Here is a 25,192-nt window from a genome sequence, read left to right as displayed (position 1 = left end):
CAGGGGGTGAAGCCCTTGATGAATCAGTTTGGCCTCTGCCTCAGTGGAGGTCCTGAGAGGGAACAAATGGCTCACTCAGAGTTGGGTAATTTGAGCAAAGTCTAATAAAGGCCTTACTTACTAAGTCATGGGAAGAGTATACGAGCAACCACAAAGGCGAGTGCAGAACCCGTGGGTGATAACAGCGAGGTATAAAAGCTCCCCTCTCCAGGAGGGGTGAGATGATGCAGCACTTACCGCCCATCAGAGACAGAGAAGGCTCTGTGGAAAGAGAGGGCTGCCTGACAGGAGCTGAGCTGCTGCTGAAAGAGGTCCATAGCCCTGGAAGACTTTGCAGGTTGGGGGCGTGGGGAGGTGATAAATTCGCTCACCTCACTCTGCTCCTCCCTCTGATTTCCTGATCCACACTGGCTGGTCCTTCCCAGAAGCCAGAGGCCAAGGGGGGCCAGTGAGTCAGTCTCTCCCGCTCAACCCTCTGCACACAGAGCATGTGGAGAAGGGTGGCAGTGGATATTCAGAAGGGTGAGGGGAAGATGCGGGAGTATTTTTGAAAAGCCTTTGAACAAGGCTCAGTGTAAAAAAAGGACTATCTCAGATGTATGAACCCAGGAGCAGTTATGCAAGTTAAGGAGGGTAAGAGGTTAGAGGCAAGGATTTGACGTTTTGCACAGTGTAAATTAATAAGGTCCTGGGCCAGGTGGTGACAAAGGGAACAGAAACCAAGGAACAAATGTGAAAAGCATTATAAAGAATTGTAATTCATACAGCCCAATTTGTGGCTCTCTCTGCAGTATTATTATCTTCAGATTTAGATTCCTAACTGTTATGAGTGTAATTTGTGAGTTTAGAGTTTGGCAACAGCCTTTAATGATTTTTATCGGATGTACTTTGCTTTTTCTTTGCATTTTGATTTTCTGATTTGATATTCGGTTCTTGTAGAAGACACAGCTCAGTGCTTCAGTTTAGTTTGAGAAATACTAACACTTTACAGAATACCAAATGAGAGTTCAAAATTCAGGTTGCTCTCTGATTGCATTCAACACGTTCCTGATGTAAGTAATATTTTTCATCAGTTCTAAAAATTAAACTATTTTAATTGCTCTGTATCTAATAAGTAAAAAACATGTTAGATAATTATCAGAGTACTGCATTCATTTTATCTGCAAATATAGTGCAAACATCTATCTCAATCTATAAGGTCTATCCATTTCCCTTTTATATGCTCATTTATCTTCAGCAAAATATATGCATAAAGGGTCTGTCAGAATAACCTACTCTGATCTCAGTAGCTGAAATAATATAAAGGCACAATAGCTCAGTCTCACTCCTCATGTGATCTTTCAAAAGTCAAGAGCATGCTGCACTGTATTTTGGGTACTCACCTCTCAAGGAAGTTTCTCTCTTTTATCCTCTGTAGGAAGATAAAAAGTAATTTTATCAAGAGACAATGCCAACTGAAGAGCCAGTCTATTTTCATTCCCTTTTCCCTTTAACTCCACTTCAATCAGCCTGTAAAATGTTATTTTGCAGGAATAAAATTCCTGTTGGCCTTCTCAGACTTCTCCAAGCATTTCTTCAGCCAACCCTTATGCTGGGGGAACCATTTCAAAAGGGGCAGGGTCTGGAGGCCTGGGAGCTATTTGGACCGGGTTCCCAACACTCTGTGTTTAAACTCACCTGCTGAAGAAGATCCAGGTGTTCCTGGGAGTTGCTGAAATTTCTCCCGATGTCAAAGAGGCAGAAAGTCTCCTCCTGGCAGATGCTGACCCAGTCCTGGTATTCCCCTGGGTCAGGGATGCGATCCAGGAAGATCCGATACGCTTCCCACACTGCTTCCTGGCACACTGCAAGGCAGCGCCATGAGGAGTGAAAAGCGGCCGCATCCTGAGAAGATGCCCTTCTCCCAACCCAAGCCCAATCTTAAACATGGCAAGCTCTGTCATGGCCTATGCTGATACAATAGCCTATAGCCCATAGAGATGAATTCATTTAACAAATATTTATTGAGCCTTATATGCACCACAGAGAAAAATACAAGAAGGGAGATAGAAATACAGGTGTGTGTGTGTGTGTGTGTGTGTGTGTGTGTGTGTGTGTGTGTGTGCAAGACTGCTATTTATAATAGGGTGGTTGAGGAAGGCCTCATGATCAAGGTGACTTTTGAACAGTTTGGGAAGAGGCCCCAAGGCTGGAGAACGCTGGGCACATTGAAGAAACGGTAAAAAGGTCACTGTGGCCAGAGCAAGGCTGAGAGTTATAGAGGATGAACATGGAAGGATGTGGTGAGAGGCACAGAGATGGTGCAGGTCTTGCGGTCCAGACATCTTCAACTGGGGCACAGGTACCCCGCTGTATCTGCAGACTTTCCAAGGGGTAAACAGGCACACAGACATTTAAAGAGACTCAATTTCTCGATCTCAACTTCCTTAGCGTGCTTTCCTAAACTGGTTTGCCTAACAGCATATCTTTCTCTCCTCACTTTCCCTTTGGCCATCATCCTTCCCCCATCTCCCCATCCATAGTCTTCCTGTGATGGCCCAGTGCCCCTAGGTTGCCACACAAAGGGTATTCGAAATAACTGTGTTTGAGATTAAGACAGGGAGTGAACTTAGTCAAGGGCAAACACAGTTTTTGCAAGTATGGCAGTTTCTGATGCTTTGCCTTCAACACCTTAGAAGAAGTCCTAATGAAGTCGACAGCTGATACATCATTAAAAATAATGATGGCAGATCACGATGTGATTGTTAGCATAAAATGCCGGAGGAACTTAGGAATAAGGATGCTACTGTAACAAAACTCCATCTGTTCCCGTCTACTTATTTACGTAACACGTTTTCTCAGCATTTAAGTGAAACTAAGGAAAAGGATAGGGATAAAATGGATGTTAAATCCTGTCTAATGTTAGCAATACATAATAGGAATAATAAATAATGGCACATGAACTAATAGAGGGACGGCACCAAAGCAACCCCATCTATCCAGAGGCAGAAGCTAGTGGAGCTTAAGCTATAGGCCCTTCATTTAAATTGGCCCCTTCCAAAGCTTTGTTCCTAATTTTGTATCTATAAACATTAGTTACCCCAAACCCATATCTGAGTTTATATCCATCAATAAAAAATTAAAAACTTTTGTCAAACTTATATCTACTTCCTTTAGTCAATTATATATTAAAAATAATTATAAATGCAACTGAATCCAGAAGAAATTTCTGGAAATAAGTCAAATTAGTTATTTACTTAGGAAATAAGTAAAAAATGTAATTTCAATGTACGTACATTTTTGTTACTGAGAAATATTTTAGAGCAACCCATAACAGACTTTCAAGTATGACCTAAATTACATTAAGATAAGACTCTGCAGTGAGAGGTGGGATGGAAACGTGGGTGTGTGGAGGAAAAGGGACCACGTGACATTGCCTCCTGTTTGGAAGGGTTTGTTCATGCATTTGTAGAGTACTTGATGGTAAGTATTGAGTATCTATGACAGATTCCACTGTATATACGAGAATGCTTTAATTCCTATCTTATTTTCAATATCAATACTTATTTACAGCTCACCAAAAGTTACATCTTATCCAATTATTTAAGCTTATGATGAAAAACTTCAGATGTCAACAGAAAAGCTCTCAAGAGGGCACCTAATTTAAAAATTATTTTAGGGGATTAAGTTAGAAAAAGATAGAAGACTTTGGTCATAAGCAATTGTAATATGTTGATCTTTAACTCTGGAGGGATGAGGGGGAAAGGGGTGCTTTGGAGCAGAAGCTGACATCATCTGACTTTCTAAAGAAACCCTCTGACTGCCATGCAGAGAAAAGGGGTTATGGGTTATGGGGAGGAACAAAGTATGAGAAGCCCAGTCTGGAGACTCTTACTCTAGTACTTTACCTTCCCTCACTCCCCACTTGGTCCACATCTGGATTTCTCTTAGCTTTCTGTTTTAAGAGGCAAAGAGAATTCCAGACCAACAGAAGCTCAGGTCATTTACTAGCAGCAACCTGACCACAGATCCGGGGTGGGGGGGGTTTGCAGCACCCAAAAGTGCCATTTGAGGTGTGTGTTGCCTGGGGTTTTCCCTACATCATCAAACAGCCTAGCCTGAGACATTAAGCAGAAAGGCTGAGGTTCTGTGGTCAGATCTCAAGCAACTGTGGGGATACTGGAGAGGCAAGGCTCTGGCTTTCTCCAAAATCCTTGCGGCAATCCTCCCCAATAGAGTCAGACAAAGACGGTGCGAAAGGTAAAGCCAGAGGTTAGAAAAATCCAGCTTTTCAGAGGTTTTCAGACTCCTCCCAGCCCTGAGGTCCTTTGATGCCTCAACTTTCCAGGTTTTTATCTGAGGCTCCCTTAGCAAGGATGGATGACTCTGCCCGTGAGTCATGGGCTGGTGCTTCTGTTCTCTTGATCACAGAAGGATTCTGTGCCTCCTGATGTGTGCTGAGCTTCCAGGATGCCAGAAAAATGCCATCGGAGGAGTCACCAAAATCCTGCCCCTCAAAAATCGCCTAAAGAAAAGATACTGGTTCCTGTTTCATCCCGACATTTTGATCACTGTAGACGACAGTGCCCCAGGGAAATAATTCTTCAAGCAACCCCAGGCATTTGTGCTTCAGGGAGAACGTTCTCTCAGAGCCTTTGGGGAAAGTAGGTTTTAATAGGGATGAGGGCTTTCTGTGTCCCTGAGGTGGGAGAAAGGGCCGCAGGTGGGGGAACGGGATTACCTGGGCATCTTATCAATATGAGAATATGCAGATTATGAAGTAGGTCTGGTGAGCCACCTGGACATCTGCGTTTCTTACAAGCTCCCAGGTGACGTGATGCTGCCGGTCTGTGGACAGCAGTTTGAGTAGCAAAAACTAGGATTCCCTTCACTTTTAACTTTCTCCGAGTCACACATTAACGTGAAAGAAAGATCTAGCTTTTAATATTGGGGTTGGGAGAAAGAGAGAGTGGAGAGAGATAGAGGAAGGGAGGGAGGGAGAGAGAGGGAGAGACATGGGGAGGGGTGAAATCACAAAGGACTCACAGAGGACTTTGAAGGGAGGCAGTCACAGAGGAGAGAGTTTGCGTGGTGGGAGCAGAGGTTCTGCCTGGGAAAGTACCAGAAACGACCTTGACCCTTGTGTCTGTGCTTTCTGAGGAAATCTTTGCGATTCTATCAGGAAGCTCAGAACATTTTCCCTTGTGTTGCTTTAAGCACTGGGAGGAGAAATAGCTCAGTATTCCATTTGATTTGAGGAATGTGGGAGCCGTCTCCTCTAAGTTTGAAAAATGTCAACAGATAATTTTGTAAAAGCAGCTATGACAACAATAACTGGGTTACTCTGTCAAAGAAACACTGCTTTATAGCTGGGTCTTATTTCTAGTTTCTTTGTGAACCAATTTGTTAGACTTAAGAAACCCATGCTGGTGAACAGTAAAATTTCACGTCACTCAGGGGCAGCCATAAAGATAATAGGCTGTCATTGCTGTGGGGAGAAAAACAGTGGTTTGTTTCATCCAGGGAAGCAAGAATGAAGCAAACTTAATCAAGAATAAAGAGCTAAGAATAAAATTCAGAGCTAAAAATTTGGTTGCAGCAATATAAGAACACCCAGATTAATTCAACTTTTGCACATCTCATAGATGTAAATACTTGAGAACTTGGTGGGATGTTAGTTGATGGCATAGTTTTCAGTTGTCAGAATGTGCAACACATCACAGGCTAGAATTGAACCAGCTTGCTCTAGTCAATAGGCTTGAAATAGAGCAGGGTGACTGTGCTTTTTGGAGTGGAAGCAAACATCTATTATGATCAAGGTGGAAATCAGTAAACGTCCTCAATTTTCACATGTAAGGTGACTTGCGTTTAGGATGCAGCCAGATAAGCTACCTGGGGAGTTTAATAGCAGTTACCAAAGATGCTTTTCTTTCATTTAAGGAAGAAGCCATGGGATTTTTTTTTTCATTCACAGTAAGTGAATGACAAGGACAGCTACTGATGGCTGTGGTGTGATTGAACTCCATCATGATTTCCGGGAAGGCTGTAAGAGTCCTGTAATGCTGTCTTGGGGTAAAAACTGCACTGTAACTCTGATGAAAACCACAGTAATTGTGCTGTAAATCCCGTTAACACCCCTGTTTATTATATCTTGGTAACCACTGCTAATTTGTGCCTCCAGGTTTCCCAGCTTCAGACATTTTTACTGGATCAGCAATAAACAACTGAAACTTACCAAGAAGGGAGGGAGGATTGGGATTGTAATGTGGTTTTTGAAAAGTGAAATCTTAGGTCATAAATCAACTTGCACAGATTCCTGACATTGCAATCATCCTGTGCTTCTTACAACGTTAGGATTTAATAGTGGGCTTTGGCAAAAATAAAACAAAGAGGTAAAACCCAGAGGCCAGGGCTTCCCTGGTGGCGCAAGTGGTTGAGAGTCCGCCTGCCGATGCAGGGGACACGGGTTCGTGCCCCGGTCCGGGAAGATCCCACATGCCGCGGAGCGGCTGGGCCCGTGAGCCATGACCGCTGAGCCTGCGAGTCTGGAGCCTGTGCTCCGCAACAGGAGAGGCCACAGCAGTGAGAGGCCCGCGTACTGCAAAAAACAAACAAACAAAAACAAAAAAACCCAGAGGCCAAGGCTTTCCAGTGGCTTGTTAAATGCTCTCATGGTTCTGTGTTGCACAGCACATGGTTTTAAAACATACAAGCACAGATCTACCATAGTTTGGAAGGCTTATTATTCATAACTCTCAAGTCAGTAGGCTGATTTTTATAACTCCTGTGACTGAATGAGAGACTGGAAGTTCTGGGCTGAACACAACCTTGGGATGGATGAAAGGGAAGGGATGAAGAGAGGGAAAGTCTGAACAGGCTGCACCTCTTTCCTTACCTCTCAGTCTATAATAAGCTTGAAGACTTGCTAAAATCTGTTTCATGGATTCCTGTGGACAGACTTTAAGCCCAGTTGGGAAAAATGATGATCTTTTGGTTCGAGGCTTTGCCAAATCGAATATTCGTCTCATTGTTGACACTTTGTAAAATTTTCCGGTATTTTCGGTTGTTTCAATTCTTGCGGCATTGTCTATGTCTTTAATTTCAGAACTGTATATTTTAATGGAGAGATCTGTAAAAGAAAGATTGATTTCCTAGTAATACTACTCAGTCATAAAAAAGAATGAAATAATGCCATTTGCAGCAACATGGATGGACCTAGAGATTATCAGACTAAGTGAAGTAAATCAGACAGAGAAAGCCAAATATCATGATATCACTATGTGTGGAAGCTAAAAACATGATACAAGTGAACCTATTTACAAAACAGAAACAGACTCACAGACATAGAAAATAAACTTATGGTTAGCAAAGGGGAAAGGAGCGTGGAAGGATAGATTAGAAATTTGGGATTAACAGATACACAGTTCTGTATATAAAATAAACAACAAGGACCTACTGTATAGCACAGGGAGTTATATTCAATATCTTGTAATAACCTATAGTGGAAAAAAATCTGAAAAAGAATATACACATGTACAACTGAATCACTTTGTTGTACACCTAAAACATGGTAAATCAGCTATATTTCAATTAAAAAAAGATTGATTTCCTGATGAATATATACACGTGTGTGCTGTAAGTGAAGCACATAATAAATGGATGGAAAAAACTAAAAGGTTGATCCTGAGGGTTATGGAAGTTCTATTTTGCTGCCACTTCCAAATGTGATATTTCAATGACAAGACATTTTCAGAAATCAGGGAGTAGCATAATGGGCTGATCAAGCGTATTGAAAAGAAAGAAAAACAAAAACAACATTTCGAATCATCTTGCCTTTAGGAACTGCCGAATATTGAAACCTCTTCCCACACATCTCTCTAAAAATCACTCCCCACTTAGCACTCAAGCCTCCAGAGAGATGCCTCTTTAGATAGACATGATGATTCAAGTGGGGAATGATATAGCATTGTGGTACCCAGAGGTGTACTCTTTTTTTTTTTGTTTGTTTGTTTTTTTTTGTTTTTTGTTTTTGTTTTTGTTTTTTTGCGGTACGTGGGCCTCTCACTGTTGTGGCCTCCTCCGCTGTGGAGCACAGGCTTCGGAGGCCATGGCTCACGGGCCCAGCCGCTCCGCGGCACGTGGGATCCTCCCGGACCGGGGCACGAACCCGCGTCCCCTGCATCGGCAGGCGGACTCTCAACCACTGTGCCACCAGGGAAGCCCAGAGGTGTACTCTTGATGAGGAAGTAGAGTGCTTCTAAAAACCTAGGGGAAACGATGCAACAAAACAACCTCCCTGCCTATGAGCAGCAGCCCTAGGATTTCTCTGAGGGCAGGGCTCCTGGGGTGGCAATCTGGTTGAAAGTGATTTGGGGCCTTAGAGTTTCATTTACAGAGCAAGCTTGATATTTTATGCGAGATGATGAGAGAAGGGATGGAGAAGAGGTCAAAGAGAGGGTGTTGGCAGAGGATTAAACTCCCGGAGCCATTCATCCTACTGGCACTGAGGTGTCTGGTAGGCTTAGGTCTGGATTTCGTTTTTAGCTTTGTAGACCTCTCAGAAAAATAACTTACATTCACTGAGTACTATTTTATTTTGAATTTTTTCCATCGGTATTATTTCATATCACTCTCAGAAAAGCTCTAGTGTATAGACGAAACAGATACCATTTTTCTCAGTTTGCCACAGTCAGGTACCGAGGCCTAGAGGTGACAGAGCATGTTAACAGTGTGGTCAGATCTCCACTCTTCCTCTCCCACTCCATCTCTTTCCTTTCAGCCGTTCTACCGTTTAAGAAAGGAATTACTGATGAACAGCTGGGACCCCTCACTCTGGCCCCTGGAGACCACCAGCATGTGGCTTACAGAGATTTAGGTTCCCATTTTGTTAAAGAAGGCTTTCCAAATCCCTTTGTGAATGGAAACCAAAAGAACAGAAAGGAGACGGTTTATACACAAAGTATAATTTAGTAAAATCAGCATCCCCAGGATCTTTCAATTTATCCAAGAGTAAACCAATGAAAAAATACTAAATGGAGCCAATTACAGACATAGGTATCAATAAGAACGAGTATTAATATTGCCTGGTTCTTTAGGAGGACGAGTCCTCCACTCTCTTGCCCCCATTATTGTACCTGACAGGCAAAACCATAACCAGGGTTAAATACCACTCTTTGCCTTCTCCTCACGGGCACCCTAGTATCTGAACATGGCTGGAGAAAATCAACCATTAGGACTCACTTTAAATTTATGATCCTTCAACAGTATCACACTACATTTCTCTGGTCCATTGAATTTCTCTCTCTCTCTCGGAGAACTACACGCAACTTTTCTCAGGTTTCCTGCACTTCCTACCAATTCTCACTCTCAGCTGATGACCTTGCTTCACGTTTTATTGAGAGCAGGGGGAAGCAGAAGATAACTTTTCGGATTCCCAGCACTGCATCCACTCACTGGCTGCATCTGTGCTCAAATACTCTGCTTTCCCTCCTGTGACTATTTGATGACTGGTCCGTGCTCCTGTCTAAGCCCAGTTCCTTTACTTATGCACTGGATCCCAGCCTTTTCACCTCGCAAGGACGTTCATCCAGAAACCCTCCTTTCATTCACCTACTGAATCATTTTTCTCTCTTTCTACTGGATCGTTCCTATCGGCCTGCAAACATTCTATTATTTTCTCCTTCTTCCTAAAAGATTCTTTCTTGATATCACTTTCCCTCCAGCCACTGACCCATTTTTCTATTTGCACTTAGAGCAAAACTCTTTGAAAAATCTGTTTTTACTTCCTTTCCTGAAACAAAGCAAGGTCGTATATGAGTGAGGGAGGATTCCCCTGACACCACATGCAAAGCTATCAACATTTCCTCTCTTCATTCCCTCCTCTTTTTTCCTTCCTTCTTTTCATTTATTTATTTTTATTTTTTATTTTGATGTTTGCAGTGTGCTCGTAGAGCCTGGTGTATTCAACATGCTATTGTGACACTTCACCAGAAGGTGTCGCTATCAAACACATAATATAATGAGAGCTGAAGGTTGGAAAACGGAACCCCAATAATCAGTTCTTTGACTTTGGGATTGTGCGTGTTCAGTACTGACATTTGTTGATGAGGGTGGTGGTGAAGGTTGTGATTTTGCAGCAAAACAGACCATTTGAGGAAGGGCTGAGACGTAGCATGGTGGGATGGACTCCCATTGAGCTGGGAGGTTCTCCTGAAAGGCCTGGCAGATGGGAAATACCAGTATTTAGGTGGTGGGAAGAGGACCGCAGGTCCACAGGCAGGCAACGTCCAGCAGACTGAGGAAGGTGGTCAACAACGAAGGTTTAAACTGGGATTTAAATTAAATTTCTTTAACCGCTCAATCCTGGAGCTGACCCGGCTCCCGCCACCCAGGGTAGCTGTGACAAGTTTGGAAATGTCCAAATGTACAGAAAGGGGAAATTAATGAACAACCATTTGATTCAAACACTGAATTCAAACATTACATTATCCTAAGAAAAAGTCAGATCTCGCTGGGGTGGAGAGGCAGCTCTGAAATACTGGGCTTTGTCCCCTTCATTTATTGTGTTAAAATTAGATGGTCTAAGCATTGCCTAAACATGTCCACTAGTTCACGTGAAGGTCAGCCCTTCAGTCAAAAGTATCTTTTCCACTCTAGGTTCTAGGCTGGTAGGGCTTAATGTTGACAGGCAACCTGGAAACCTCCCTATTACCTCCCTATTACATCACTGAAGAGTTTCTTTTTTTCCTTCCTGTACCAAAGTTGGCCTCCAATCATAGATTGCTTACAAAGTTTCCATTTCAGGGCTCAACCGTGCCCACCAGGCAGCCTCTTTCTTGGTTATGTATTCAAAGGGATCCTTACCAGGCTGTTTGGACCAATTCTCACCAGACTCTCTCCTCTAGTGGAATGTTTTCTCGCCATCTAACCCTGCAGGCTTACAACCTAGGATTACTGTACACATACAGTGACAGTAACAGACAACAGAAAAAGGAGAATGGGGCGTCCGCGGCACCATTGTGATGAGAGTGACAGCCACTGGTAAGAGCACTTAGTGAACCCATTATGTTTTCCTAAGGGAAAAAGGCTGCGATGTCCTAATGAATGAATTAACAGGAGTGGAGACAAAAGCTACTGGAATCCCTCCAGGATAAAAATCTCCATTTGAAGAACAGAACTCCACAGAGAGAAAGTGGGTAACACTCCAGGACCAAATCAATACCTGGAAGGCTTAAAAAATAAAAATTTCATCTTACATATGCTTTCCAGACCTTACCAAAAAAGAGTAAGCAGTTCTGGCCTTTTTGCAAATGCTCAGCTTTGCAAAACATCCCAGTCCCGGCCCCTCCGTTAGCGGAAATGCTCAATTACCCACCTGAAATTTTTTTCTTCCAAAGAGCAAGGGAACTAAATGTACATTGTGCTTAACATACCTGAACACACCTCAAAAATTATGCAGTTGTACTGAACACTTGCTTAACTCTCTTCCAGAAAATTGCATGGATTTTAAGCACACTGTCTTCTGCATGATCAAGTGGAGATGACAAGAGCTCCTACGTCTTGCTTTCTCCTCTATCTTCCTACGTGTAGCTCCCAGTGAAATTCCATCCTGACAAGCCTGCTGCAAGCGAGTAAATGGTGGAAAAGAGGACCATAGAAATTAGGGAAACTTTCAGTGATTTTCTGTAATGAGATACGAAGCCAATGCAGTCTCACGGTAGTCAGCCTACAGACTGATTATCGGTGATGCGAGGTGGATGCCACACCGTTGCCCTCCCTGAAGCTTTGGAAACTTGGGTGCCATGGCAGCCTTCCTTGTCTCCACACCACTACCCGCTGCTGAGGGTGAAAATCAGTGCCCCCTTCTCTCAAAGCATTAGAGCGGTTGCACTGTTTTTCTTCACATTGCAAAAATAGGTTTGGCCATTGCATTTCTACGTCAGAAGGAAAGGGTTAGGACCCTGGAAAACCATTGTAAGAAGTAAAGCTTGCTATCTTCTATTCTATTATGTATTTGCACGGATACATATGTTTTGGTAAGTCCATCTCACTGCACTAAAAAAAAGAGGAAGAACTAAATCTATAGGTGAGATGCCGAGAAATTTTGCTGAGGGCGTATGCGTCATGGTGAGAGGGCAGGGACCGAATGGAAGTTGAAGGGAGAAGTAGAAAAGAGAAAGGGGAACAACAGGGTCCTACTGTAGAGCACAGGGAACTATGTTCAATATCCTGGGATAAACCATAATGGAAAAGAATATGAAAAAGAATGTATATATACGTGTAACTGAATCACTTTGCTGTACAGCAGAAATTAACACAACATTGTAAATCAACTATACTTCAATGAAAAATAAATAAACAACAACAACAAAAAATACTTACCAAGTTAAAAAAAAAGAGTTCATTAGAATTCTGGACAAGCATTAAAGATAATGGCATGAAAATATATTTTGTTGATCCAATTTTTATAAAATAATTATCTGTTCATATTCATGGAAAAATCTAAAAAGATCTATAAAAATGTTAATTATAGATTTCCAATAAAGGAAAGAGAAAGGGGGTGGTCTCTTTTGTGCCCCGGGGGGATGACCTGTGAGCAAGTGGGGTCCTGAGCTCTTCATATCTGGTAGGTGTCAGGGAGTCGACAGGCAGAGGTCCAGCAGGGCAGGGTCTTGGACCCAGAACAAAAATGGGTGCTCACTCCCCACCCCTTTCGTGGGGAGACAGAGGAGGATGTTGAGTAGGGGTAGGAGCATACTCCAAAAAGACTGGCCTTCTGTGTCCTCAGAAAGGAGAGCAACACAACTGAGGCACTTGTCCTGGGGTAGCTTGAAGGGCTCATAGCCTGCCTTCACCTAAGGCGAGGAATCCTTCACAAAGAGCCTCTTGGCCAAGGCCCGTTCACAGCCACCTGCCGGTTCCAGAGGCACTGTTCCTGCTGCAATTCAGGACCATGGGATGCCCTCGACTCCCAAGTGCCCTCAAGGTCTGCATTCGTGTGTCAGAGGTTGTGAGAAACCACAGTATGAACACTTAGCTTCTTCATGCGGTGCTAAATTTACCTGAGCATTTTAGCAGCAAAGTTTAAAATGTGAAGGATTGTAAATGATTTTCACATGAATACATAAGCAAACTCAGCAAAATCCTTTCTCCCCCAAACAAGCCAGTCTTGAAAGTTAGAAGAGTAGGATATTTCTATAAGCTGTGACTAACTGTAAAGTATATTTCTTTGGAAAACGGTGAGTGGAGTTGGTTTAGTGCTGAGGTCAGGTTGAAGTAAACAGGCATGTGAAACTGAGGTGAGAACAATTATGTTGAAGTTGCTGGCTAGCCTAGCTAAGGCTTGTTTTCAGGAGTTGACAGAGAGAAACAGTGTTTTCCCCAGCAGCTGTATGTTTTAGTACCCCTCAGATCACCCTGGGTAGGCAGATACCTTCTCCGTATCTGTGTAGGACCAACCCTGTTAAGCCACTTTTAATCATCTCTTCCTTACATTAACTTAACTTCTACTAACCTTTTTCTGCTTCCCAATTTTTAACCCATCATGTAAATTTGGGGGGCACCATCTCCATTGGTTTCAGAATGTGGAGTTTAAATAAATACACAGGTTACGAATAAGAGAATCAGAATGGAATTTTACAAGTTAATCTGAGATCTGCGGATGATGCGTTGTATCTCACAAATGTATGGGATGTGATAGTTTTCAGAGCATTCTTCTAGCCTGGCTTGACAGATAGTTTGAATGATACGGAAACCAAAGGGTTTCGCTGGGACAACAGTACCAGGTCATTCACAAGCTGGAGGCAGAGTCTGTCCACCATCTGCTTGGAAGTGGGTGGGGAAGATAAGTAGCAGGAAATCACAAAGACCTACCAAGAGCCTGTAAAAAAATCCCCCAAATTAGGAGGAAGCTAACTTCAGAAGCTGGGAGGACACTGAGGAAGTAGCAGGGGGCAGGAAGATAGATTTGCTTATGGGACACATTAACCGCTTTCCTGTGGTTCCAGCTGCGCTGGTGTCTTTCTCCCTTTGATTTCTAGGGGTGCTACATATTTGGGGCATATTTATCTCATTAGATTCTAACCATGTCTGAAGTACTCATATCAGAATCAGCTAATTTAGCCCAGCATCTTTATTTTCTGAATCTCTTTGTTGCTGACGATTCTAATATTACAAACTATGAAACAGCTACTCTTAAGTTTTAGTGCTCTCATGTAAACCTGGTCTTGGAGTGTATTGGGAGTTCTGAGTAAAGAGAATTGCATGTACAGCGTTCTTGCATATATTGCCACAAAAGAATGATATTATAGCTGCTCAAGGAGAGCAGAATTGGAACAGATTAAACAGGTTAAACAGCTATACATCTCTGCCTTTCTTATGCATGAGAAACTATCACAGTTCTTGCAGAGAAGAAAGATGAACTTCATCTTGAGTGCCTGTGGGGCTGAAGTTACAGTAAGATGGCTCTGCCTTCCTGAACTTGGGCAAATAATCTCGATGTGCTTCAACTTTCTAACCTACAAAGGGTATAACAATAATTCCAACACCATAGATATGGATTAATGTTTGCATGTTATATAGTTCTGTTTTGAAGATTAAATGAGAAAATAGGGGTCACGATTTTGCAGAAGGCCTGGCACATTGTTAGTTCTTATTATGATGTGGTACTGTTATACTTTGAGGTTTAGGGCTAGGAATAAGATAGGAATAGGATTGCCTGATTTAGCAAATAAAATATAGGACACCCAGTCAAACTTGAATTTCCAATAAACAACTATGTAAATTTTTAAATTTTTAGTATAAGTATGTCCCATGCAATATTTGGGACACATTAAATATAAGTGGGCAAAATGTTTCTGTTAAAAGAGAAAGATTGTCAGACTACATTTAAAAAATTCTACTATATGCTGTTTTAACAGACACATTTAATGAAAAGACATAGGGAAGTTGAAATTAAAAGGATGGAAAAAAGTTATATTATGCAAACACTAATCAAAGGAAAGTTGGTATAGCTATATTAGTATCTAATGAGGTCAGAGGTCTTCTGTTAAATGTTCCATAACCAGCTCTTGGGGTTGGATGAGAAGGCCTGATTTGCAACATTTGCCAATTTTTCTGTGTTATAACTCTCCCATGGCTGATTTCAAGCCACCGATGTGCTATTACTGAACACAGAGTTGGAAAGAGATGTGAGCAACTGGCTCCTGTAAGTCAGTATGGGCCAGTTCCACCACATCAGTGGACAAATTTCCTTATTTGGCTGAAAGTATTACAAAGACGATGATAGTCACATCATAATGGTAAAAATTTAAAAGTCATCAGAAAGATGTAACAAGTTATAATTTTATGTACTTAATAATATTACCTTAAAATATATAAAGCAAACTTTGACAGAACAATAAAGAAAATAAAATCAACAATAATAGCAGGTGGATTTTAAGAGATCTTTCTTGGTAACTGATAGAACAAGCAGAAAAAAATCGATAAAGATACAGAGGATTGAAAACATAACTAAAATTGACTTAATGAACATATATAGAACATTATAAAACAAAAATATAATATAGTATATATTTATATTATATATAAAATATACTTCATTTTCAAGCACAGGGAGAACATACAAATATTGACTGTATATTGGACTATAATGCATGTACATTATGTTCTCAGACCAGCAAAGAAGTAAGCTAAAAATCAGTTTTAAAAAACAACTGGAAAATTCCCTTTATGTTTGGAAATCGAAAAAAAATACTTATAAATAACCCATAATTCAGTGAAGAAATCATGCTGGTTATTAGAAATATCTTTATCAAATGATAAACTTTTACATAGTAAAACTTGTGGGATATAGCTAAATCAGTACTTGAAAGGTAAACTTATCTCATTAAAATGCCTATTTTAGAAAAAGAAAAAAGCTAAATATTAATGAGCTAAGCATCTATCTCAAGAGGTTAACAAAAGAAAAAAAATAAAAGAAAATACAAGAAAAGAAGATGAGTAGAGATTAAGAAGATATAAAAGAGAAGATAACATAAAAGAGAAGAAAAAGACATATAAAAGCCAAAAACTTTTCCTTTGAAAATACTAATAACAGAAACAAAAATCATAAGAAGGAGAAGATACACTTAATTACTATCAGGATTGAAAAGGGGGACATCATTATATTTTCTATAGACATGAAAAACTTAACAAGAGGGTATGAATAATATTTTGTCACTAAATTTGAAATTTTATATGAAATGGATAAATTCTAGAAATATACAACTTACCAAAATGGATATAAGAAGAGACAGGAAACCTAATTATTATCACCTTTAAAAAATTGACTCAGTAGTCAAATATCCTTTCATAAATATAACTCTTTAGCTTCATCAGAGAGTTCTATCAAATATTCATGGAAAAAATAACTTTATTTTCATACAAACTCGTACAAAACCTGACAAGGAAACTATGTGAAAAAAATCATAGTCCAATCTTGCTTATGAATATTAATGTAACATTTTGAAATAAAATATTAGCCAATGGAATCCAGCAGCGTGTGAAAAAAGGTCATGACCAAGTTGGAGTTATCTCAGGAATGTAGGGTTAGTTTAATATTTGAAAATTTATTAAGGTAATTTTTCACATTAATGAATTAAAAGAGAAAAACCATTTGGTAATCTCAATGGAAATAGAAGAAATACACAATACATTTCTATATTTATCCATGATTAAAACTCTTAGGAATAGCAAGGAACTTTTTTTCACAACCTAATATAGGGAATTTTCAAAAACAAAACAAACACAAACCTAAAACAAACATCATACTTAATGGTGAACTATGAAAGAATTCTCTTCAAGATCGGTAACAAGGAAAGGATGCACGCAACCAGCATTTCTCTTTAACATCATACTGGCTGGCCTATGAAGGGCAGTAAGAAAATACAGAGAAAGAAAAGATACAAAGACTGAATAGAAAGAACTCAAATTTTCTTTATTCACAAATGATAATGGAGAAAACTCCAAAGAATTGCTAGTGAATTTTCAGAATAAAGATTGTTCAGCAAAGCTCTGGAATATAAAACCAATTACTTTTTTACATAGAAATGTAATAAGGTAAGGCCAGACACTATAAAACTCTTAGAGGAAAACATAGGCAGAACACTCTGTGACATAAATCACAGCAAGATCCTTTTTGACCCACCTCCTAAAGAAATGGAAATAAAAACAAAAATAAACAAATGGGACCTAATAAAACTTAAAATCTTTTGCACGGCAAAGGAAACCATAAACGAGACCAAAAGACAACCCTCAGAATGGGAGAAAATATTTGCAAATGAAGCAACTGACAAAGGATTATTCTCCAAAATTTACAAGCAGCTTATGCAGCTCAATAGCAAAAAATCAAATAACCCAGTGCAAAAATGGGCCAAAGACATAAACAGACATTTCTCCATAGAAGATATACAGATTGCCAACAAACACATGAAAGGATGCTCAACATCACTAATCATTAGAGAAATGCAAATCAAAACTGCAATGAGGTAGCACCTCACACCAGTCAGAATGGCCATCATCAAAAAATTTACAAACAATAAATGTTGGAGAGGGTGTGGAGAAAAGGAAACCCTCTTACACTGTTGGTGGGAATGTAAATTGATACAGCCACTATGGAGAACAGTATGGAGGTTCCTTAAAAAACTAAAAATAGAACTGCCATGCAACCCAGCAATCCCACTACTGGGCATATACCCTGAGAAAACCATAATTCAAAAAGAGTCATGTACCACAATGTTCATTGCAGCTCTATTTACAATAGCCAGGACATGGAAGCAACCTAAATGTCCATTGACAGATGAATGGATAAAGAAGATGCGGCACGTATATACAATGGAATATTACTCAGCCATAAAAAGAAACGAAATTGAGTTATTTGTAGTGAGGTGAATGGACCTAGAGTTGGTCATACAGAGTGAAGTAAGTCAGAAAGAGAAGAACAAATTCCAATGCTAACACATATATATGGAATCTAAGAAAAAAGAAAAAAATGGTTCTGATGAACCTAGTGGCGGGACAGGAATAAAGACACAGATGTAGAGATGGGACTTGAGGACACAGGGAGGTGGAAGGGTAAGCTGAGACGAAGTGAGAGAGTAGCATGGACATATATACACTACCAAATGTAAAATAGATAGCTAGTGGGAAGCAGCCACATTGCATGGGGAGATCAGCTCAGTGCTTTGTGACCACTTAGAGGGGTGGGATAGGGAGGGTGGGAGAGAGACGCAAGAGGGAGGAGATATGGGGATATATGTAATGTATAGCGGATTCACTTTGTTATACAGCAGAAACTAACACAACATTGTAAAGCAACTATACTCCAATAACGATGTTAAAAAAATGTAATAAGGATGCCATTTACATGATCACAATTAATATCAAGTGGCTAGGGATAAGTCCACGATGTGGAGCCCTTTAAAAAGTCATTATGCAACTTAATTGTAAGGTACTAATAAAAGGAGAGCTAATCCATGTTCTTGGTAGAAAGACTTAATGCTCTGAAGGTGTCAATTTCCCCCAAATTCATCTATGGATCCAACACAATTCCAGTTCAACCTCCATGGGATTTTTGTGGAACTTGGTGAGCTAATTTTAGAATGTATTAGGGAAGAGTGGAGAGTCAAGAATAGCTTAGACACTCCTGTAGAAAGAGAACTAAGCCAGGGAAACATGGGTACAAGATTTCAAGATTATTATAAATTTGAAATAATTGAAGCAATGTGGTGTTAGCTCAGGGATAAAAAAATGAACAAACCCATGTCCATGGCAGAAGAGGCATCACAGAGCAGAGAGAAAAGGAGAAAGTATTCATTGAGTGGCGCTAAAACAATTGATTATCAGTATTAAAAAAAAAAGAAATTGTTTTCCTGCTTCACACACACACACACACACACAATAAATTGTCGTGAATTAAGTATGAAAAACAAAACGTCTTTTATAAGACAATATAGGAGAATATGAAGTTACTAAGGCTAATTCAACAACACTGAAATTAAGAATGTGTGTTCATCAAAGGCTATACTATTAAGACAGTAAGAAGGCAAGGCTACAAACTGACAGAAGGTTTTTGAACATAATTGCAAAAGGGTTGGTGTCTGCAACTTAAAAGGAACTGCTCCAAATCAGTAAGAAAAGACATATATCTCAATGAAAAAATTGGTCAAAAAACTTGTTCAAGGATTTTCTAGAAGAAGCACACAAGACCCAAAAATACAGGAAAAGATACTTAACTTCGTTAGTAATCAGAGAAATGCAAATTAAAACCACATTGAGACACTATTTCACCCCCAACGCAGAGTGACAAAAAATAATAAGTCAGGCAATAACAAGTGTGCATGAGGATTTGGAACAAAAGGGATTCTCACTCTAAATGGCACAGACACTTAGGGAGACAGTTTGGTATCACCTGGTAAAACTGAAAACATGCATTCCTCGTGACACAATGATTTCTCTCCTATTCAGAAGAGAGAGAGAGAGAAAGAGAGAGCTAGACGCTGGAGAGATTCCTGGAGAGCACCGGGGGACAATTGGGAATGTCTGTACCAGTGTTGTATGTAATGCAATGTCCATCAACAGAAGAATGAATACACGGTGTATCCATACCAGGCAGCAGTATGTCCCAGCATACTGTCCCAGGTGCCTCTCAAGCACCATCTCAGGCCCACTTAGCCTCACCTGTCTCTCAGACCAGCTCTTCATAAGCTCTGACCCATTATGGGAGACACAAGCCCACAGTTCCTTGCCTCTTGCTGTGTCACGGTGTCTGTTTCTCCTGCCCCAGGATTTTCTGTTGCTGCAGAGGTGTGAGAAGCACCAAGACCCACCCGTGGTCCATGGACGGGTGCACTGGAAGTGCAGGGAAGTTAATGTCCTTTGAGGTGAACTTTTATTTATTTTTTTTATTTTTATTTTTTTGGGCTACGCGGGCCTCTCACTGCTGTGGCCTCTCCCGTTGCGGAGCAACAGGCTCTGGACGCGCAGCCTCAGCGGCCATGGCTCACGGGCCCAGCCGCTCCGCAGCATGTGGGATCTTCCCGGACCGGGGCACGAACCCGTGTCCCCTGCATTGGCAGGCGGACTCTCAACCACTGCGCCACCAGGGAAGCCCAAGGTAAACTTTTGAGGAGATCTCTTATGAATTTTTCTCCATTTACCCCTAGGCGCCCAACCTCATGGACAATCTGGAGATCCTGTAGTCTCTAAAGATGGTCCCTTAATATCAGCAATTGGTTGCACTTGACACCAAGTGCTGGCCAGTTTGGTGAGGCATCTTTATGTTGGTTTTCCCTCTTTCACTGCTTCATCCCTCATTTTCTTCTCCTCCTGTTTCCCTGAAAATGCACTCCCTAATGAAGAGTAGGAGGTAAGCTCTTGCCTCAGGGTCTGATGTATGCAACAGTGTGGGTGACTCTTAAAAATATAATGTTGAGCCAAAGAACTAAGTCATAGGAGAACACATACAGCATGAGATTACTTATATAAATACACAAACAAAATGAAGAAATATTAATATACATCTATAGGTGGAAACACTAATGTTAAGCAATGACATGATTAACACAAGATTCATGACGGTGAAGGGGACAAGATCCTGGCAGAGCAGACAGGGGACTTCTAAGATACTATTAATGTTATTATTTAACCTGGGAAGCGAGCATGTTATTATTATTCTCTAAATACCACATATATGTTTTGTACACTCTTGGTGTATATTTCCCAAGTAAGGAGATCTGCAGAAAGCAATGTGTCTAGCCATGGCGTGGACTCATGTAGGCTCTACAAGTAAGGCTGGAAAGGAAGGTAGGCGCGGATTGTAAGGACACTCAAATGAAATGATTGGACTTGATTCTGAAGGCATCGGGGAGACTTTGGAAGTGCTTCTCTTTCCTTGGCTTTTGGCTTAGTTTCCTTTAATCCTTTTCCTAGGGGAGCTATTATGAAAATAGATGTGGGCCATGGTGAGTGAGGGGTCTAAAGGTGGCTGGATGGAGAAACCCAAGTTGGAATGAAAGAAGATGCCTTTATAAAGGTACGCAGAAAGACACAGTTTCCTCAAGAATGGCTGAATGTAAATGGGAGAATATTTATCTACTGAATACAACCGTAGGCTTAGAAGTATTTATCATGGTTCTGTAGCTCTTTCATATTCTTCCCACATTCACTGTGGCCAGCAGAGAGGGGCAGCAGTGGGAGTACATTCTCAATAAATAATCGTAATGATGCAAGCTGTAGGTCAGATCTGACAGTGGCATTTCCATATATGAATTCTCATTATCACGGTATCAACTCTCTGTAGGATAAGCTTCAGCATGCAGATTGCCTTGGATCCAGAGCAGAAAGTACACTCCCTCCCTTATTAAAATGGTTCCATCTGACATGGTGCTCTTGATTAGTGAGGCTAAAATCCCAGGGAGACTGTTTCTCAGTCTCAGACAGGGAACTCAGACCCAATGGTTGCTGAAAACCAGACTTTTCCTATGGTCATTTCCAAATACCTACTGAATTATATATAATATAAACCTAGAGACTATTATGAAAAACAAACTGGTTTTTTGGTTTGCCTCAAACGGATTATTTTAAAACGGCATAAGATCTGTGAACATGGCTGAGGCATCAAAGGTATACAGGATCTGAATTTGCGTATGGGATTAGCATGCAAATCTGGTTGATATTTAAGGTGATGGCTCGCTCATGATTGATGGAAATGGCCACGAAAGCAATAGGTCCTGTCAACGCTGCCTAATTAGCTCACACATATAATAGTCCTTCAGTGTGATCAGCAAAATAAGCCTGGAAGGGTCACAAGGCAGCAATCGCCTTTTCTTTTTAAAGCATATAATCTAATAAATGGTCTGAGCGAGGTGTGCTGCCGTGGTTTGTTCAATTGGACATAAAGTGTCTTCAATTTACATGACTGATTTTAAGGACATCTTTTCAGGTATAATTGAAGAAAAAGATCTGCCTTCAACCTTTTGAATTACACTGTTCTGAGACCGTAGCAGAGATGATAAAATATAGGGGCTGCAAAGTTAATGTGACTGTCACTGGGCGGCTATCTCAGGTGTATAAATGAAGCTTTGTTCTCTGTTCATGGAGCCGCAATGAGGAAAAATAACTTCCTGGGTAATTTTATGAAATGAGAACATATCTCAGTAGTAAAGAATCAGCAAGAACTGGAGTGTCTTCAAATGCAAATTTCCTGACATTTCACAGTTACTAAAATAAATTACCCTACCTTGGTGAGCTAATAATAACTTAGTTAAAGTTTCATTTAGTATAACCAAATATAATGCAAAAAGCCCATACTCTGATAAACACCATTTCCATTTTAGGGTTTGCTAAGGGTGGCTTTTCTCTCTTCTCTTTCTCCCACACCTCAGAATGTCACAAGCAATTAGATGAAATTGTTTATGCGAAATGGAAAGGTAAGCGAATAAAGCAGTGCAGTACACGTAGGATATAACTGGCATCTGCATTATGAAAACCGAAGAGAGGTGCTTGTATCTTGATGAAGTAATTGTTCTTTGAAACTATTGAACTGTCTTTTGTTGCACTAAACGATTTATTTAATGAATGTTTTGAAATCGAAACCGTTTCATTTTTATGTATCAATGGAAAAACTACATTTGAAATCTGCAAAGCTTAAAGGAAACCTTTTGAAATATCGGCATATCTCTGAATCTGTTAGTATTCTGTGTTGGGTACATAGCAAACACTCCACTTGTGGAATCAAATTGGGAAAAATTACCTACCGGCATAAGAAATCTTTTGAGAAGAAATTTGGCATATGAATCAAATACCATGCATAAACTGTTTATATTGCTTTGACCCAATAATTTTACTTTAGTGAATTCATCCTAGGAATCTTAAATACTGAGAGAGCTTATGCGCAAAGATATTCATTGCAATGGATATCTTAATATCATAATAACAAAACAATTAGAAACGATTCTTTCTCTTTCGTTGAGTATTTAGATAAAGCAAATCATGATATCAACTGAAAGGAACATTATGCAGCCAATAAAATGATGCTTGTCAAAGCAAGATAGCAATGTAGACCATTCAGTTGATGCAAAAGATGTGCAAAAAGCCTCGTATAAAATTGTGTGTACAGTAGAACTGCAATCATGGAAAGAATGAATAAGCATAGAAAAAAGACTGAGGGAACATATGAAGGTGTCAGCATAGGTTGTGTTTGGATAGGTGTACTATGGGTAATTTTCCATATCTTTCGATTTTTCAAATAATCTATAACTTTTTAAAAAGAAATTCTTGACTTTAAATACCCAGTTTTTATGCTCAACAGCTAGTTGTATTGAGTTGAACTCCTCTCTCTTCCAAAAGCATTTTCTATGTAAATACACTCGTAATGGTTAATTAGTCACAAATGGGAAACCAGTCTGGCTGAAGTACATAAACTCTAATTACCCGTGGACCTCACTAATTAAAGATTAACAGAAATTCACAGATCTGAGGTTCTTATGGAATAAAAACCCCAAACAAGTAACCATGTAAAGATTTTTTATTATGCAGTGATAATAGTTTGTTTCATAGATATTGGCATATAGCAAATTGTAGTTTTTTGGTGAGCTTCTTTCGTTTAACTTTCTGTATGTAATTATGCTATTTGTAATTGTAATAGCTGATACATAATATATGAAAATAGAGAAAATAGCTAAATTAGTTAACATAATTGATTAAACAAAACCAAAGCTGGTTTGACCGGTCAAGTTTCGGAAACTGACAAATTGGTGTGCTTCAGCAGATTAAGCTCAGAACATACTGGAATCCCATCATTTGTTTATAATTAAAATGTTTTTATAAATGTAAACATTTATATATAATTGACAAATTGAAAGGCAAGTAAGTAAACTTTTTCTCCATCCATTATCATTTATAGGTAGCAAAACATAAAGGGAATTTTCATATACTCTTTTCCAGAAATGTTCTTCTCTCTCCAGATGCAACCACTAAAATGTTACATATAAAATAACTGACAGGTCTGTTATTTTTGTGACTTAACAAATGCAATCAACAATGTGTTCTACTTTTCTATGGGCGCTTTAAAACCAATGATTCAATTAAAAAGGTTGACTGTCCAAAGCTACGTCATCCTTAAAGAAGAACTGAACGTTATTGATTTCGAATGTCTTAAAACATTATGTTATAATGGTCAGCCTTATACTTAAAAAAAAGTGAAGTTTTCTTCAACAAGTTATTTTTAGTACATTATTTTTCTTAAATATGCCTGTTTTGTGGCTTGCTTTAATTTTAGATTCACTTGAAGATTTGCTATAAAAACTTGCAGTGCTTGTTCTTTTATGCATACAACTTTACAAGCAACCGAGTTTCTGATTTGGTCCCCATCATGGACTCTGAAGATGAAGCACACTTGCTATTTTCTAAGGGAAAATAACTAATGATTTAACTATGAGAGGGTATGGAATACATTTTTTGTTTGATCATAATTGACAAAGTATTTCGTTTTTTTCATGGACCTACTAATTTTATTGACATTAATGTTATGAATGTGTATTCAATGTTTTATAAGAGTAAATAGGATGCATTCATCTCTCCTATTTTATTAACATAAATTGCACTTAAGATGCAAATATAAAATATATATAAAAACACATATATTATGCAAATATAAAATAAATATTCAGCAAGTGAAAACCATTTCTGACAATCATTCGATCATCAATCAATATTCATTCAAGGCCTGCCATATACGAGCCCTCTGAGATACAGGGGTGACTTTCTTGATTTTGAATGTTCAACTCTGTAAATAGATTTTATATATAAGCAATTAAAAAAATAAACGAATATTTAAATAACTTACCTTTGATTCCTTGAACTTGGAGAAAAATCCAAAGAACAAAAACAGCCCTTCTAGTTTCCAAATACATTCTGGCTTTTGTGCATTGGTGTTTCTGGTAACAATCACAGAACAGTCCCAAGTCTCATTAAAAAAATAAAATGACAGAAATATGAAAAATAGTGAAATACTGATATTAGCTGAGTGAGGATAACCTTCTTGGTTTACCTTTATGAGGGCTAATTTATGAAGAACATGAGGCAGTGCCTGCTTCTGGAATAATCTCCTTATCTTCCCCTTAGGTGTAATCTCTGCTTAAGGACCAGCTGGAGGCAACTTTATCTCATTAACCTT

At 39.6% G+C, this 25,192-nt stretch overlaps 1 protein-coding gene across 2 annotated transcripts in view; it reads right to left on the bottom strand.

Moving 5' to 3' along the window:
• The window catches only part of IMPG1 (interphotoreceptor matrix proteoglycan 1), a 94,433-nt gene extending 69,504 nt beyond the window's left edge, over nucleotides 1-24,929 (bottom strand). The window contains exons 1-4 of one of the 2 annotated variants that reach the window (XM_004270100.3): nucleotides 24,863-24,929; nucleotides 6,875-7,108; nucleotides 1,678-1,844; nucleotides 1,383-1,411 (exon numbers count right to left, since the gene is read on the bottom strand). In XM_004270100.3, coding sequence (XP_004270148.1) covers nucleotides 1,383-1,411; nucleotides 1,678-1,844; nucleotides 6,875-7,108; nucleotides 24,863-24,929 — 497 coding nt within the window. The remainder of the gene's footprint in view (nucleotides 1-1,382; nucleotides 1,412-1,677; nucleotides 1,845-6,874; nucleotides 7,109-24,862) is intronic. The other variant, XM_012533128.3, reaches the window with a different exon arrangement.
• Between the last annotated feature and the right edge of the window lie 263 nt (nucleotides 24,930-25,192).

This window comes from Orcinus orca, chromosome 12 (genome assembly GCF_937001465.1).
Source record: "Orcinus orca chromosome 12, mOrcOrc1.1, whole genome shotgun sequence".
Lineage (NCBI taxonomy): Eukaryota > Metazoa > Chordata > Mammalia > Artiodactyla > Delphinidae > Orcinus > Orcinus orca.
Note: the sequence above shows the minus strand (reverse complement) of the source record. Positions and strands in the feature narration are given on the sequence as shown.